The sequence below is a fragment of the Grampus griseus genome (assembly GCF_964374135.1).
Source record: "Grampus griseus genome assembly, chromosome: 19".
Taxonomy (NCBI): domain Eukaryota; kingdom Metazoa; phylum Chordata; class Mammalia; order Artiodactyla; family Delphinidae; genus Grampus; species Grampus griseus.
In genome coordinates, this window is record NC_139013.1 from 3,857,198 (window position 1) to 3,873,256 (window position 16,059).

Here is a 16,059-nt window from a genome sequence, read left to right on the forward strand (position 1 = left end):
ACCGAGGGGGCGCGGGGAGCCCGACTCGCGGTACCGCAGTCCCCCCCTCAGCCGCCAGGGGCAGCACCGTCCCTGCCCTGCCCGCGCCTCCCCCCTCCTCCCCCAATCTCCGCCCCCCACCCCCTCCCTCCCCCCCCGCTCGCTCCCCTGAGCCCCGCCAGACCCCGCTCAGCCCGCGCCCCGCTCCGCTGCCGAGGCTCCCGCAGCCCCGGCGTCCGCCCCGCTGAGCCCTCCCCCGGGGGCCATGGGGACGCCCCCGGGCTACCGACCTTCGGCTTGGGTGCATCTGCTCCACCAGCTGCCCCGCGCCGACTTCCAGCTCCGCCCGGTGCCCAGCGGTTTCGCGCCCCAAGAACAAGAATACCAGCAGGTGGGCGCGGGCACGGGGTCCTGGGGGCGGGGGTTGGGAGCTGGGTGACAGATTCCTGTGTTCTCTGGGGGTGGGAGCCGGGCCGGGACTTTGGGGTACCTGAGGCAGCGAGAGCCTGGCTTGCCCGTACCTGGAGGTTCTCCTGGGAACCTCCTTAAATGCGGGAGGGCTGGGGCCTGGACCCCTGGATCTCAGAGGAGGGAGGGGACTGGGGGCCCTTGGATTCTCGGGTCTCTGAGAGCTGCGCGGGAAGCTAGGGTCATCAGGGGGGTAGGTCCATCATGTCCTAAAAGACGACCCCTTCCCTCATGGGATCAGGGCAATGCAGTTAAATGCGTCCCAGTTCAGGTGGGACCCAGGAGATACAGAGGAGCTGACATGGTGGAGAGGAAGAAAGCTGGAGGTGCCCTGATTCTGGGAGGGGACTGAGACCTGAAATGGGGAAGGGGGTGAGGGGTTTTAGGGCTGGAGCTGGGAAAAACAGGTGGATGCGCTGGGAGAGACTTCCAGCCTGTCCCAGGATGGAAGGGGCAGTCAGGTCGCTGGAGGGGGGGTGAGGATGAGGTTCGGTTTGGGGACTGGAGGATGACAGAAACGGGGCCAGAGGGTGGGGCTGGGTGGGAACTTTAAGGAAACCGGGGTCCCTGGGGAAGGGGGCCCAGCCTGGGTCAGCTCCAATAGGGGCGAAAGAACTGTCCCCTGACCCAGTTTAATTCAAGTCCTTGACTTTGAGATTAATGAGCAAGGCTTGGCGGAGCTGGGGATGGGGTAGGGGGTGGGCAGGATGGTGGAGCCCTGGGATGGGTCCTGGGCCCTGCCTGTAAGGTCTGAGCCCCTCAGATCTGTCCTGGGGGGCTCCCGGGACAGGGGGCTGGGGATTGGCAAGCTTAGAAGGAGGGGGGTCCCAGGAAAGCAGAGAGGGGGACGTGTGCTGTATTCTGAGCTATTTGGGTCATGGCTGCGCTGAGCCGGCCGTAAGCAGCTCCTCCCGCCGACTCCACGCCGCTCTGTCCCCACCAAACGGGGACTGCCAGCCCCTCTACCACAGCCTGCTGGTTACACAATCCCAGCCTCCAGGGCCAGTCCACGGCCACCTGCTCACGGCCAAGGAGACCTCCCCACACAGATGCCACACGCGGGGTCCCCACCCCAGCCACCGCCAGAGGCACTCAGGGAGGCTCACTCTGCCCCCCCCCAACAACAGTCAGGGTGACAGTGCTGGGACACACACCCCAGGAGGAGACAGCTGGGAAAATAATCAGGGACTGGGTGCCACCGTGCTGGGGGGACACACACACAGACACACACTCTCACACATGCATTCACACTCACGCACATATACACACATATACACCCACATACAGATACATGTATACACACCCATATTCTCACACATGTATACACACACCCACACCTTCACATTTACACACATATTCTTGCACTCATACAAATGCTCACACACACGCGTCAAGTATACACACATTCACACACTCATATGTTCACATATACACATTCACACATACATTCACACACTACCTCGTTCCCTCTCTCTCTCTCTCTTCCCCCCCCATACCCCTCTCGCCCCTGCTCTGTCTTCACTCTCCCAGCCTCCCAGTGCCCAGCTCTGAGTTGCACGAGCGTGCACACGCGTGCACACACGCACGCACACAGTGTCACGGAGGCTGTCACGCCCCCTCCCCCTGAGTCCCTGGGTGACAGACTCACACTGCGGTGGGGGTGCAGAGCTCAGCATCAGGGGAGAGGAAGCAAACAGTGAGTGGGGAGGACCAGCGTGGGGGAGGCGGAGGGAGTAGGAAGCCTACCACCCCCAACCTGGCGCACGTCACCAGGAACAGGTGCCCCCTCCAGACCCCCGATCCCACAGGAGTCTGGGGTCCAGGTCTTGGCATGTCCTTGGGTGGTGCTTCATTCCAACTGCCTGGTCTTGGTGTGGAGGAAACCGAGGCTCAGAGAGGGGAGGGCCCCTGCCAGAGGTCACACAGCCTTTGGAGGGCAGGGCAGAAGTTGAACCCAAGACTTGGGCCTCCCAGTTGGAAGCTCCCTCCAGCCCCGAGTCCCAGAGCCCTGGCTGCCGGCCTGGGAGGGGCTGGGAGTGACGTCTTTCTTCACAAACCTGAAAACCATGGCTTGGGCTCGGCCCCCCAGCTAGCCGGGGTGCCTTCCACCTGCACTGAGGTCCCAAAGCCAGAACCTTCAGACACACAGGGAGGGAGCCCGGAGCCCCTCTGATGCCTGATGTCACCCCCTTCCCCAGGCCCTGCTGCTGGTCGTGGCCTTGGCAGGCCTGGGCTTGGGCCTGAGCCTCATTTTCATTGCTGTCTACCTCATCCGCTTCTGCTGCTGCCGGCCCCCAGAGCCACCCGGGGCCAAGAGCCCTCCGCCAGGGGGAGGCTGCGTCACTTGGAGCTGCATTGCTGCCCTTCTCGTCGGCTGGTAATGGGGCCCCAGGGTGGGTGGACACTGGGGATGGGGCTCCCCAAGCTCTCTATCAATCAGTCTTCCTGGTGGTGTCCCAGCAGGGGAGAATTGCTCCCATTTGATGGATGGAGAAACCAAGGTCCAAGAGGAAAAGTGACTTCCCAAGGGCAGCCAGCCTGGCAGGATGGTCTAGGGGTTAAAGGCTGGGCAGTCAGACTGCCTGGGTTTGGTGGCTCTGCCGTGGAACAGCTGTGTGACCTAGGCGAGTGGTATAGTTTCTCCAGGCCTCGGTTTCCACATCTCTAAAATGGGCACTGTCGTCACACCCACCTCCTGCTTGTGGTGCGATTAAATGAAATGTACAGTGCCTGGTTCACAGCTGGACGCCATAAATGTGAACTAGGGATGCCATTCATTCACTCACTCATTCATTCAGCAACTGTTTCCTGAGTACCTACTATGTGCCAGGAAATACTGACTAAGCCAGACATGGTCCCTGCCCTCGTGAAGCTGATGTATCCCGGTCAGGGACAGTAAAGGGATATTTACAATCCAGGAGCAGCCCTGAGCTGGTCTAACTCCTTCCCACGGTAACCCTGCTGGATTCAGAGTTGTCACAACCAGTTTTGAAGAGGGAGGCTCAGGGAGAGGCAACCTTTCGAGGCCAGGTGGGCCACGTGGAGATTCAGACCCCAAAGCCCCTAGGAGCCCAGGGGCCACCTTCTGGGACACCCTCAGGGGTGGGAGGAGCAGGGCACGTGGGGACGCGCCAGTTACCAGGAGCCCGCTCTGGGCGCAGCCCCTCCCCTCAGGGCAGCACCCACCCCTCAGGGCAGATCTGGGCGCTCAGGACTTGCCCCCGACCTGGGGCTTGGGGGCGGGGAGGGCGGCAGCGGCCGGAAAGCGGCTAGTCCCACCCCACCCCCGCCAGCCTGGGCCATGCCACCGCGGGGAGCGTGGGCGTGTGGAGGTGGAAGTGGGGGAGGGGGCTGGGGGGGGTCCCAAGGTGCTTCCTCTTCGCGCTCTCCCGCGTGGAGGGGGGCGGGGAGGTGGACAGAGGCCCTGTGCGGGAGAGGCACGGCCAGCCCCCGTGGCCGGGAAACAAGAGCAGCTTTGTAGCACTGCGAACAATGGGTGCGGGCGCTGGAGCCAGCGCCGTCACATCCCAGGGCAGGGGGCGGGGGCCTGCGCAGCGCGGGGCTGGGAGCTGTGAGGGCGTCGGGGCGTCCGCCGCCCCGCTCCAGGCCTGGCCCCCTCCGCGGAGGGACTCAGTGTGGTGCGGACGGAGAGGGAGGGGGCCCGTATTCAGGCCCCACAATGGAGCTCTGTGTGCCGGCGACCGAGGGGCGGGGGCGCCCGGCTTCTGGCCCGTTGGGCCCACATTCCCTCGCTTCCCTCCCAGCCGTCCAGAAGCTTGGCTCCTGGGGGTGGGGGGAGACTGGGAGCTCCAGGCTTGGGGTCCCCCAGGAGGCGGGGGAGGGGACGGCTGCATCCTGAAGGGACAGGTGCTGAGGACCCCGGATACTTGGGGAAAGGGTGGAGGGCCTGGGTGCGGGCTGGCAGTCACTAGAGGGGAGGACCTCCCGTCCTGGGGCTGGGCATGGCAGGGTTTCACTCCGGGGAGGTGCGAGTTAAATCTGGGGGCCTACTCCCCACCACCTCTCCACCCACCATTAGCATCACAATGACGTCCCTGGGCCGGGGGAGTGAGACCTTCCCGTTACCTTGGCAACTGGTGGGGGCCAGACTGGAGACGTTCCTTTCCCACGATGGGCCGGACCAATGGGATGGGGTGGGAGATGGGATTGGGTGTGTGAGGAGGTGGGGGGGGCGTGGCGGCCCCCAGGGTCCCAGGACCGGTTGTGATTTCCCTTCCCTCCTCCTCTTAGCACTGGCATTGGCATCGGTTTCTATGGCAACAGCGAGACCAGTGATGGGGTGTCCCAGCTCAGCTCTGCACTGCTGCATGCCAACCACACACTCACTGCCATTGACCACCTGGTGAGGGGCCAGGCACTGGCCAGACCCCAGACCCACACCCAGACTGGTTCCCCACACCTGGGCAAAGGGCCCCCTCCCAGGAAAACAGGATCTAAACTCAGAGCCAAGACCCCAGACTCAGAATGTCAGGTTCCAACATGCAGATCTCAGACTGTATGCCCAGCCCCCAGCCCTGACTACAGATTAGGGCCTCACACATGGTACCATCAGAACCTTAGCCCAGATCTGGGCTTCCAGACTAACTCACACGCAGCCCCAGCCTTGGACTTCAGCTCACAGCCCAAACCGTTCAGAGGCCAAACACCAAAACCCAGCCCCTGCCCTCAGGCCAGATCCAGGACAGAGACCTGATCCTTGGCCCGGGTGCAAGGTTAAAGACCTCAGCGCTCAGACCCGGGACTCAGACGAGAAGCCTCACTCTCATTCCCAGCCCCAGGATGCCAGGCCCGGAGCTGAGACCCAGCCTGACCTCAGACCTTAGATTTCATGTCCGGTTGCAACCCTGGAACCCAGACGTGAGACCCCAGACTCAGGAAGGCAGATGCCAGGGTCAGACCTAGGATCCCAGACTTAACCTCAGTCCTGGAGCTCAAGCCACTGACCTCTCCGAGCTCCTGACAGAAGCCACAGAACTGCATGAGCTGGACCGCAGAGCCCCTTCCTTCCCTTCCTCAATCCTCAGATGCCCCAGCGCCCAGATCTCAGATACCCACCCCTGCTCACTCCTACTTCGCCCCCCCAGCCCTGTCGCCCAATCCCTGGCCACCCCAGAGAACGCCCTCCCCCGACTCCAGGCCCACCCCTGTGCGCAGGTGTTGGAGATGGTGGAGAGGTTGGATGAGGCCGTGAGGACAGAGCTGACCACTCTGGAGGAGGTGCTGACGCAGCGCACGGAGCTGGTGGCGGCCACCCGGGGGGCTCGGCGGCAGGCGGAAGCCGTGGCCCAGCAGCTCCAGGGGCTGGCCTTCTGGCAGGGAGTGCCCCTGAGCCCCGTGCAAGTAGCTGAAGATGTGTCCTTTGTGGAGGAGTACAGGTAGGTGACCGCTCTGTCTGCTCCGTGTGGCAGGGAACCCCTGCCTGGGTGATTGTGCCCCCAGGGGACATTGGGGGACATATGTGGGTGTCACAGCTGGGGGAGGGGATGCTACTGGCACCAGGTGGGCAGAGACCAGAGATGCTACTGAATATCCTACAGTGCACAGGACAGCCCCCGACGGCAAAGGACTATCTGTGCTAAGTGTCAGTAAGTGACAGCAACCCTGGCGTAGAGAGACGGACCAAGTGATGCCGTGCCCACTCAGTATTCATCCGTTTACTCCCTCCCTCAATGTATTCACTCCTTCATTCATTCATCCTTGACTCAGCCGTTCATCAAGTCACTCTTGCACTTCACTCATTGCATCTCAGACTAACTAGTTCACTCCCTCGGTTGTCCAGCTGATGCGTGTATCCATTCAACAGATATTTATCTGCACCTTCTGGTGAGAGAGGTGTACCCAAATGGTCAGGACCATGAGCTCTAAAGCCAGACGGCCCTCCCTAACCACGTGATCTTAAATAAGGTACAAAGCAGCTCTGTGCCTCGGTGTTCCCAGCTGGTACCCGTGGGAATAATGGGTAGCAATACCCTCATTGGATCGTGGAGGGTCTGTTGAGTCATTATCTGTCAAGTGCTTACAGGGGCGACCGGCACACATTATATAGGTGTCTGTAAAATATGGTTTTTTTTAAGATAGAGCGCTGAACAATGAATCCTGCCTGTCTCACGGTGGGCGGACCAATAAGAAACGCATGCATGAGATATTGTCTGTAAGGTGGTGAGTGTTAAGAGCTCTGGAGAAGAGTAGGTGGGAGACGGGAACGGGATGGTCTGGGGACAGAGGATGGCAGTTTTGGGAGTTGGGGGGGGGTCATCCGGGAAGGCCACACTGAGAAGGTGACATTTGAAGGACATCTGGGACGGCCATCTTTCCCAGCAGCCAACATGACGGAGTGTCCTCATTGCTTCGTCCGCAAGGAATTATTTCTTTTGGTCATCCGACAACTGAGGGTCCCAACCAGACATGGGAGCAGAGACAGGGAAGACTTGGTCCTGGATTCTGTGCTCCAGGAGGGCAGGCAGACCTGGGCTGAAGCAGTCCGCAATGGGGAACCCCCTGCAGGGCATCAGACAGGCCTGGGTCCTAGTGAGTTCAAGTTCTGGGTTCTGGCCAAGCTCAGGGGTGCCGGCCCTGGGCCTCAGCCCTGTTTCAGTGGGGGCTGAGGGTAGCTGTGTGGGCTACACCTGGGTGAGGCAGACCCATCATTAACAGGTAATAGCCTCTGGATTCACCAATACGAGAGCGCCTGACACTTGGGACTCCTTCTAGAAACATGGCCGGCTTCCTGGAAGGAAATCGGGGCCCCCAGCGGGAGAGCTTCGCTGGGGGGGTTCTTGGTGGCCTAGGGCAGAAGTGCTACCTGCCCCTGACGGAAGTGAAGTGAAGCTGGGACACACGAGCTGGCGGTGGGGACATGGGGAGCAAAGGCCTGGAGGTCAGCTGCAGCCACTGGGTCCAGCTTCTCCTTTCCGGGGACAGCCTGACCCGCCGGCAGTCCGGGAAAGAAGGGCACAGTGAGTCCCCACAGGGGTCTGAGCAGAGGCTGCCACGGAGGGGGGTGGCCGTTCCCTTGCCGCTCTGGCGACATGGGGATCGCTGAGAGCGCTGCTATTTATTGAGCATCTCCTAAGTGCCAGGCGCTGTGCTGCGGCCTCATGTACATCTTCCTCTGCAACCAGAGTGAACTGACCAGTAGCTAATACTGAATTCTTAAATGACATTAAAAGTTTCCCGATTCGTGTTCAAGCTGATATCTAAGTGCGTCCATATTGGCGCTCTTCTCGGTGCTTGTGTGTCTCTACTCCTTAGCCTCACGACAACCCTTGCACGTAGGTGCTGCTGTTCTCCCCGAGTTACTGGCGGGGAAGCCGAGACCCAGGAGGCAAGGTTACTGAGACCGAGTTGCAGGCAGGCAGGAAGTGGAGGGGCTGGCACTGCGACCCAGGCCGTCTGCCTGCAGACACTGAGCCCTTGGGTCGTGCCCTGTGTTGCTGAGTACATGCCTGGGAATGAGTCCCTCTGCCCTCCGGGCTGGGGTGGAGGGGCTGGGGCCCTGAGAGCGTGCCACTCAGGGCTCATGCGTGGTTCGGTCAGGGTACAGTCCTGGCACCTGTGTTCTAAATGGCTCCAGTGGCCGGCCTCCCAATGCACCCACTTCACAGATGGGCCTAGCTGTGGCCTGGAGACTGGGCATCAGGGAGATCGCGTGTGCAGGCAGAGCCGGGAGAACGGCTGTCACCCTCTGCCGAGTCCCGGTCTGGGAGCCTGGGCCCGTGAAAGGCTGGATGTGCTGCTGCAGCCTCAGCCCTGTCACCCCCTCCCCAGGTGGCTGGCCTACGTTCTCCTGCTGCTCCTGGAGCTGCTGGTCTGCCTCTTCACCCTCCTGGGCCTGGCGAAGCAGAGCAAGTGGCTCGTGATTGTGTAAGTCTGGGGGTCTTCCTGGCACTGAGATCCCACAGCGCTCTTCCGAGAGGGGCCACGGTCCTTCCCAGGTTTCATTCCCTTGTCCCACGAACCTCCATGGAGTTCCTGGGCTGGGGTGGCACATAGAAATCAGGCTCAGAGCTGCCCAGGAAGGGGGCGGGCGGGAAACAGGCTGTCCTCACAGTAAGAAGTGCACCAAAATCCTAGAAAAGCAATGATAGTGATGCTTGTGCTGAGGATTGGGGTGATCACTGACCCTCTCAGTTGCTATGACAACCCTATGACAACCCTGTGAAGGAGGTGACAACCCTGTGAAGGAGGTGCCTGTCAGATGCACCCTGTGAAGGAGGTGCCTGTCAGATGCCTACTGGAAGATGAGGGCCCTGAGGCAGAAAGCTGTCACGTGGCGTGGCGGAATTAAGGACCACCCTCTTACTTAAAGGTTCATTCTGTATGCCCGATGCTCTTCTGGAACCCTCGCACTAACTCTATGAGGAGGCCCTTTCCTTCTCCCCATATGACAGAAAGGGAGACTGGTGCTCAGAGAGGTTAGGCCACTTGCCCAAGGCTGCACAGCCAGAAAGTGCTGGAGCTGGGATTCCACCTAGGCCAGCCTATTCCACTTGGAGGAGCCTTTGTATCCTCCCTGGCCCTGAGGGGGGCCACGCTTGTGCCCGCCACCATTCCCACACTCCCCCCGGGGTGAGAGGTCCTGCCATCCCATCCAGGCCGCCCTGAAGCTTGAAGATGGTAAAGCACAGTGGGCAGGGCAGGTCTGGGGCTTGGGGCCAGGCCTTCAGTTTGGCTCCCTCCAGGTGCCCTTCTTTCTTGCTGACCACCCTCCAAGGCTGATTCCCCCCCCCCGAACCCCATCCCCAGAGAAAACCTGGAAGGCAGTTTCAGCCCTGGAGCTGTGTCCACTCCTGGGAGGAGGAGTCTGGGCTTGACCAAGCAATGGGTGAACCTGGGAGCAAGGTCCTGCAGAATTCAGAGCAGGGAGATGGGGCCCAGGGGTGGGCGGTCCGGAGCAAGGCGGGAACAGACGTGGGCTGGATCCGGCCAGCCCCTCACCCCGTATCCTCCCCCAGCAGGGCCAGATGTTCAGTTTGACGTCAGCAGCCTCGGGTCCACACCTCTCCCCCAACAGCTTCTCTGCCCCTAGTTGTTATCCTCTTGGCTCCAGAGGTGGGTGGAGGGTAGGGCTGGGGCTGTGATGGGATTAGGGGTGGGGGAAGGGAAGAGGTGAGGTGGGAGATTAAGAACCCCAGAACCCCCAAGTCCAATCCCTCCTCCTACCGTAGGATGACGGTGATGAGTCTCCTGGTTCTCGTCCTGAGCTGGGGCTCCATGGGCCTGGAGGCAGCTACGGCCGTGGTGAGTGGAGTGGGACAGGCCCTTGGGCTCCAAGACTTAAGGGTGCCAAAGGCCCCTAACTCCTGGATCCTGGGGCAGGATGGGAGTAAATGCCTTAGGTCCTGGGAGGAAAGACTTGGGGGCCAGGAACACAGGTTCTGAAGTTTCCAGCCAGTTTCCTAGGTCCTGAGGGACTGGACTTCTGGACACTTGGGTCTGAGGGGGGAGGGGCTGGGGGTCTGGACTCCTGGGTCTGAGGGGGGGGCTAGAGGGCCTGGATCCTGGGTCTGAGGGGGGAGGGGCCGGGGGCCTGGATCCTGGGTCTGAGGGAGGAGGGGCTGGGGGTCTGGACTCCTGGGTCTGAGGGAGGAGGGGCCGGGGGCCTGGACCCCTGGGTTTGAGGGAGGAGGGGCTGGGGGTCTGGACTCCTGGGTCTGAGGAGGGAGGGGCCGGGGGTCTGGACTCCTGGGTCTGAGGGGGGAGGGGCCGGGGGTCTGGACTCCTGGGTCTGAGTGGGGGGCTAGAGTGCCCTCAATTCTGTGGGAGTGTGGAATGGGGGCGGTTTCTGTTCTGAGCCCCCTTTCCTGCTGCCCCTCTCAGGGCCTCAGCGACTTCTGCTCCAGCCCGGACACCTACATCCTGAACCTGACCCGGGAGGAGACTGGCCTTGGCTCAGGTGATCGCATCTCCAGGCGCACGCCCTGCGTCCTCGGGCCTCTCTGCGCGGTCCTCCTGGGATGGGGGGAGGGTGCGCAGCCGGCTGCCAGGCCCTGCCCAGTTCTGCAGAAGCTCTCGGCACCTCCCCTGGTGCGCTGGAACAGAGGGAGGGATAAGGGTGATGGAGTCAGGAGAAAGGGGTCCTCAGGCTGGAGCTGAGGGATGGGAGGATTTGGCCACTTGGAGAAAATGGGGGGAGCACAGTTGAGTCAAGGGGAGGGTGGCAGAAGCAGGGGCTCCCCGGGAGTGTGTAGGTCAGCATGTTTCTGGCTGTGGCTGGAGCAGAAGGGATTAGGGGCTGGGAGGGCTGCCAGTCTCAGAATGCGAGGTCATTGGGACCACAGGAGGGTCCTGAGCTGGGAGGGGTGGAAAGTGTGGCCTTGCCCCCTCCCGCCTTTCCCCAGGGAGGCCCCGGGGCTCAGGCTCACAGCCTCCCCCCTCTTCCCCTCTTCCCTTGCCGCTTCAGACATCCTGAACTATTATTTCCTCTGCAACCAGGCCGTCTCCAACCCCTTTCAACAGGTTAGGGCTGCGGGCAAGGGAACCGGGTGGAGGAGGGTGCGGCTGGGGCCTAGACTTAGGGATGCTGGGGGAGGATGAAGGCGCCAAGTGGGCTGGGGGTGTCAACCGCTGGGTCCTCCTCCCTCCTTCTGGCTTCCCGCAGAGGCTGACTGTGTCCCAGCGAGCTCTGGCCAACATCCACTCCCAGCTGCAGGGGCTGGAGCGAGAAGCTGTCCCCCAGTTCCCTTCTGCTCAGGTCGGCGGGGCCGGGTGCTCCTTCTGCACCCCGACTCCCAGGGGAAGGAGGGGAGGGAACCTGGGTGTGTGGGCGGAGCCTTAGAAAAGGGGCGGTGCGGTGGCTGTGGGCGGGGGTCCGCAGAAAGGGGCGGGGCGGAAGCTGTGGGTGGGGCCCTGGCTTTGTGAGCCCACCGAAAGGGGCGGGGCCTGAAGAGATGGGCGGAGCCTGAAGAGTTCCTGAGATAACAACCCCCTGCCACCGCAGAAGCCTCTGCTGTCCTTGGAGGAGACGCTGAATGTGACAGAAGGAAACTTCCACCAGTTGGTGGCACTGCTGCACTGTCGTGGCCTGCACAAGGTGACCCCTGTCGCCCTCCCCGAATTCTTCTCGCAGGGGAGCCTCTGCCTAGACCCAGAAACCTAGGAATATCCTTTCTGCTTCCTGTTCATTCCTCCAGCAAGTTCTGCCGGCCCTTCTGAAGCCCGTCTGGGCTCTGAGCACAGCTCACGCTGTCACCGCTGCTCCCGGCCCCAGGGCCTCTTCCCTGTTTCCTGCTTGCCTGCCCCCATCTGTCCTCCGCACAGCAGCCAACAGCCCAGTGAGCCTTTTAAGCACAATCTGATCTTCTTCCTGCGCGTAAAACCCGCAGTTACCCCTGCAGGCGGATTAAGGTCCTGGCTTCTCCCTAGCCCGCACCCCTTGCCCCAGCAGCCTTGCGGGTCTCCCAGACAGCAGTCCCCCGCCTCCCATCGGCCGGGTTCCTTCCTGCTGGTGCTAGCCTGCTGTCGGGACCCCAGTACTGCTTTCTCATTAGCTCATTGTGGTCTGAAGCGACCTTCTGGGGCCTGGTTGCTGAAGTTTCCCCGGTACTTGGAGCACTGCCTGGCACAGAGCAGGCCTCGGCCAGCCCCTGCTGAATGACTTATGGCTGGCCATTCAGGAAATGGTGCTCCTGCCGATTTCCGGGGATGCCAGTAATGCCAGCCAGTGCTTACTGAGTGCGCGTTATGTGCAGGGGGCATTTCTATACCAGTTGTCCTTCTAAGCCTTCTTCTCAGTGTTGTTCTAAGCCAGCGATTTGCCCCAGGAGGTGGTGGCAATGTGTGGAGACATGTTTGGGTGTCACGGCTGGGGGAGGGGGTGCTACTGGCATCTCGTGGCTGGAGGCCAGGGCTGCTGCTCAGGGACCTGCAGTGCAGAGGCACCACCCGCTGCCACCCCGTTCAGCACACACACAGTGATCTGCCCCAATGTCAGACGTGTCCAGGTTGAGACGCCCGGCACTCAACCAAGGCTGAGCTGCTGTGGCGTCTGGGCGTGGGGGGCGTGGAGGGAGGGTTCTCGGTGATGGAGAGGAAGCCGCAACTTGGGTTCCTGCTCGCAGGTGTGATAATGACAATGACCACAGCGCCTACCGTGTGCTGAGCGCTTTCTGCGTGCCAGGCCCTGTGCTGAGCACAGGCGACAGGGGAGGAAACTGAGGGACTTATTCAACGTTGCAGAGCCAGGTGCACGGCCTGAGCCGTGTGCATTGCCCGCTGACGCCCTCTCCCCCCCCCCCGCCCCAGGATTATGGCGCAGCCCTGCGGGGCCTGTGTGAGGACGCCCTAGAAGGCCTGCTCTACCTGCTGCTCTTCTCCCTCCTGTCTGCGGGGGCCCTGGCCACCGCCCTCTGCAGCCTGCCCCGCGCCTGGGCCCTCTTCCCACCCAGGTCAGGAGGGGAGGGGGGCAGGGTCTTGGCGGAGGGGATGGGGGAGAACCATTGAGCCACTGTTAGGGGGCAGCTTCCTGATGGACCCCCATCCTGTTTCTCTGCCATTCCCCCCCTTGCACCCCAGTGACGACTATGATGACACAGATGATGACGACCCTTTCAACCCTCAGGTATTGGACCCCTGGGTCTGAGGGAGGAGGGGCTGGGGATCTGGACCCCTGGGTCTGAGGGATGAGGGGCTGGGGGCCTGGACTCCTGGGTCTGAGGAAGGAGGGGCCGAGGACCTGGACACCTGTGGGTCTGAGGGGGGAGGGGCCGGGGGCCTGGACCCCTGGGTCTGAGGGAGGAGGGGCTGGGGGCCTGGACTCCTGGGTCTGAGGGAGGCGGGGCTGGGGGCCTGGACTCCTGGGTCTGAGGGAGGAGGTGCTGGGGGCCTGGACTCCTGGGTCTGAGGGGGGAGGGGCTGGGTCCTGGACCCCTGGGTCTGAGGGCCCACACTACAAAGCCAGATTCCCTAGTCATGCCCTCTCTCGCCCCACATCTCCCTGGCAGGAATCCAAGCGCTTCGTGCAGTGGCAGTCATCTATCTGAGCCCTTCCTCCATGCCAGACTGGAGCCTGTTCCCCATCTCCGGTGAGCATCTAGAGTGACACCCCAGCTCCCAAAGCCAGCCTCTGCCCTCCCTCCTTCCCTCCCTGTGGGCTCCGGGGTGGCCCTTCTGCCTGCATCTGGTCCGATCTTTGTCTCTCTCTGCAGTTCCTTCCCCAGCTGCCGGAGAAGACCCCACTAACCCAGCCTCACTAGGCTCCTACCACTAACAATGCCCTGGCTACGGACACCTTAAACAGGACTGCCTTCCCGCCTGCCCTGCCCCCTCTATGTGTCCTTAGCCCTGGAAGTAAGCCGAGGGGGTAGGCCAGGGCCCTGAGCTGGCCGGGGAGCGGGCAGACAGCCAGACCCACAGCCTCTCAGCCCTGAAGGGATGTGAGTGCCCCCGCCCTACCACACCCCAGTGGGCTTAGGGCCCCTGATCTCCACTTGCGGCACCAACTTGGGAAAGGGTTGATTTGAAATAAAAGGGACGACTTTATTTTACAAGCAGCTGGGTCCTTTTTTCTCCCCTCCGCCAATCTGGCCTTGTGGTTGGGGGGTGGAGATTCTCTTCACCTCTGCTCTCGCCCTGCCTCCTGGCCGCCAGGTGTTTCTCTCCTGTCCAGGCTCTGCAGCAGTTCCAAAGGGATTGTTCTTTAAAAAAAAAAAATCCCCCCCACCCCTGATCTAAAAGCAGCACACATGTCCCGACGCAGGAGGAGACGCATATCCCTGGAACAGAAGAGACATCCTAGAAATAGATCTCCGTGTGTGTGTACATATGACAGAAGACAGATTTCAAGTCAGGGTGAAAAGGACTGGTTTCGAAGGAATGCTGACATGATTAGCTCTCCAGCTGGAAGAAAACAGTCTACATACAATATGGGTGGAAAACCTAAATGTAGACAAGGGACAGAAGTATTTCAAGGGAAAAGAGGAGACTTTTGTATATTGTATATCTCGGTTGGAGGGGGAGGATTTTCAGCAAGGTATCCTAAAGACGGAAAGGAAGAGATAACTTATTTGACAACTTGTGGAGTGAAAAAAATACCGTAAAGTCAAGAGGCAAATTGACAGTCTGGGGAAAACAGTTTGTTTTTCTAACAACACACATGGCAAAGAAATAGATAATTCTTAACATATATGTATAATCTGCAAAGCTTCTACAAACCATGAAAAAGATGACCCAACTTGAAAATAAGCAACTAAGATGAACATTCAGTGAAGTGAAAATCCCAATGCCAGTGAACAGACTAAAGGGCATTCAAACTCTAATAATTAGGAAGTGCACCGTGAAACAAGCAGAAACTTTGTTTTCACCACCCAGTGAAAAAGAATTATTATGAAATTAAAATGATAAGATTATCATAAAAGGAAAGGAGGGCTCACGTCCCATGCTGGGAAGGATGTGTCGGAACGGCTCATGCACCACTCCTGAGGCTCTGAGCTGCAGTCCAATGAAAAAAATAGTCTGCTCACATGTGATAGACCCTTTGACCCGACAGTCCTACTTTTGGGAATCAACTTATGGAAATAAAGTAGAGACACGTAAGGATGTATTTTAGGCGCCATTTGCTGCAACGATACTTCGATCAGCTAAACTCTGGAAACTAAAGTCCATAGAAAGAGGACGAGCCCAGTAAACCGCTGTACATCAGGGGTCTCGGAACGTGACAGCTCTCGGCTGGGTTTGGAATCTTGGGAGAAAGCCTGAGAGGAGAGATTTGAGGTGGGAGTGACAGACAATGGCTGCAGAGTGGGCAAACGCAGAGCAGGATCCCTGTGGTTAAGAGCCCAGGCCTGCTCTCGACCACCAGGTGGATGTGGGTCGTCACTCGACTAGCTGGACCTCAGCTGTGTCATCCATCAGAAGGGTGTCAAAGACAGCTCCCCAGTCCCTCCTCAGCAATTCCAAAATCCAAAGGGCTCTGTTAGACCAAAAGTCTTCCCTGAACTCACTGGGCAGCAAAGCCCAGCCTGGCACGAGGTTACTTACAGACCATTTCCCTGCCTGGTGTGAATGTCCATCTATTTCTCTACAGAAACACTGACGGGGTTACTTCCAAGTGCTGGGCAGGGTACTGAGGGTACCGTGTCCTCTGTGGAATATACACCATGTTCTCTCTTGAAAGTCTGAAAAATCCTGAATCCCCAAACACGTAAACAGCCCCAAGGGTTTCAGGTCAGGGCTTGTTGGCCCAGAGTGCCGGATGTCAGGTGTCCAGCGGGGGCCTGCCGTAGGGGATAGCTCCATGCTTGCTAATCATTTCCATCTTGTACACCGAAAGGAATGTTCAAGGAAGCCTTCGATGTGTGGGCCTGAAGCTGGGAGAGAGAAATGGATCACAGTTTCCAGAGAGGGACACGGGGGGCCACCCTCATGGACTCACTAATTCTCATGACTGGGTGAGCTGTCTGGCCCTGGGGTTGGCCCATCTGCACTTCTAGCCGCTTTGCTCTCAAATACTGCCCTCTAGTGACTCTGAGTCTGTGTCTGGAAGCTGGTGTAGGATGCTCAAAAGTACCCTGAGATTCAGGCTGCCTGATTTCCTGCCAAGGGGCCTGGGAGTGATCTTTAATCAGGAAGCCCTAACCAAGAAATAAAAAACCA

The 16,059-nt window shown here is 60.1% G+C and overlaps 1 protein-coding gene across 2 annotated transcripts; it reads left to right on the forward strand.

Moving 5' to 3' along the window:
• Nucleotides 1–244: 244 nt before the first annotated feature.
• On the forward strand, nt 245–13,929 carry TTYH1 (tweety family member 1; the record flags this gene model as incomplete). Of its 2 annotated transcripts, XM_082677296.1 has the most annotated exons (14): nt 245–370; nt 2,646–2,824; nt 4,699–4,810; nt 5,623–5,843; nt 8,236–8,331; nt 9,636–9,708; nt 10,288–10,363; nt 10,871–10,926; nt 11,069–11,161; nt 11,408–11,500; nt 12,712–12,854; nt 12,982–13,027; nt 13,410–13,490; nt 13,614–13,929. In XM_082677296.1, 13 exons carry the CDS (start codon nt 245–247, stop codon nt 13,446–13,448), a joined length of 1,353 nt encoding a protein of 450 aa, XP_082533422.1. In that variant the 3' UTR covers nt 13,449–13,490; nt 13,614–13,929. The 2 variants fall into 2 exon arrangements, with proteins under 2 accessions (XP_082533422.1, XP_082533423.1); XM_082677297.1 differs by lacking the exon at nt 12,982–13,027.
• Nucleotides 13,930–16,059: the final 2,130 nt, after the last annotated feature.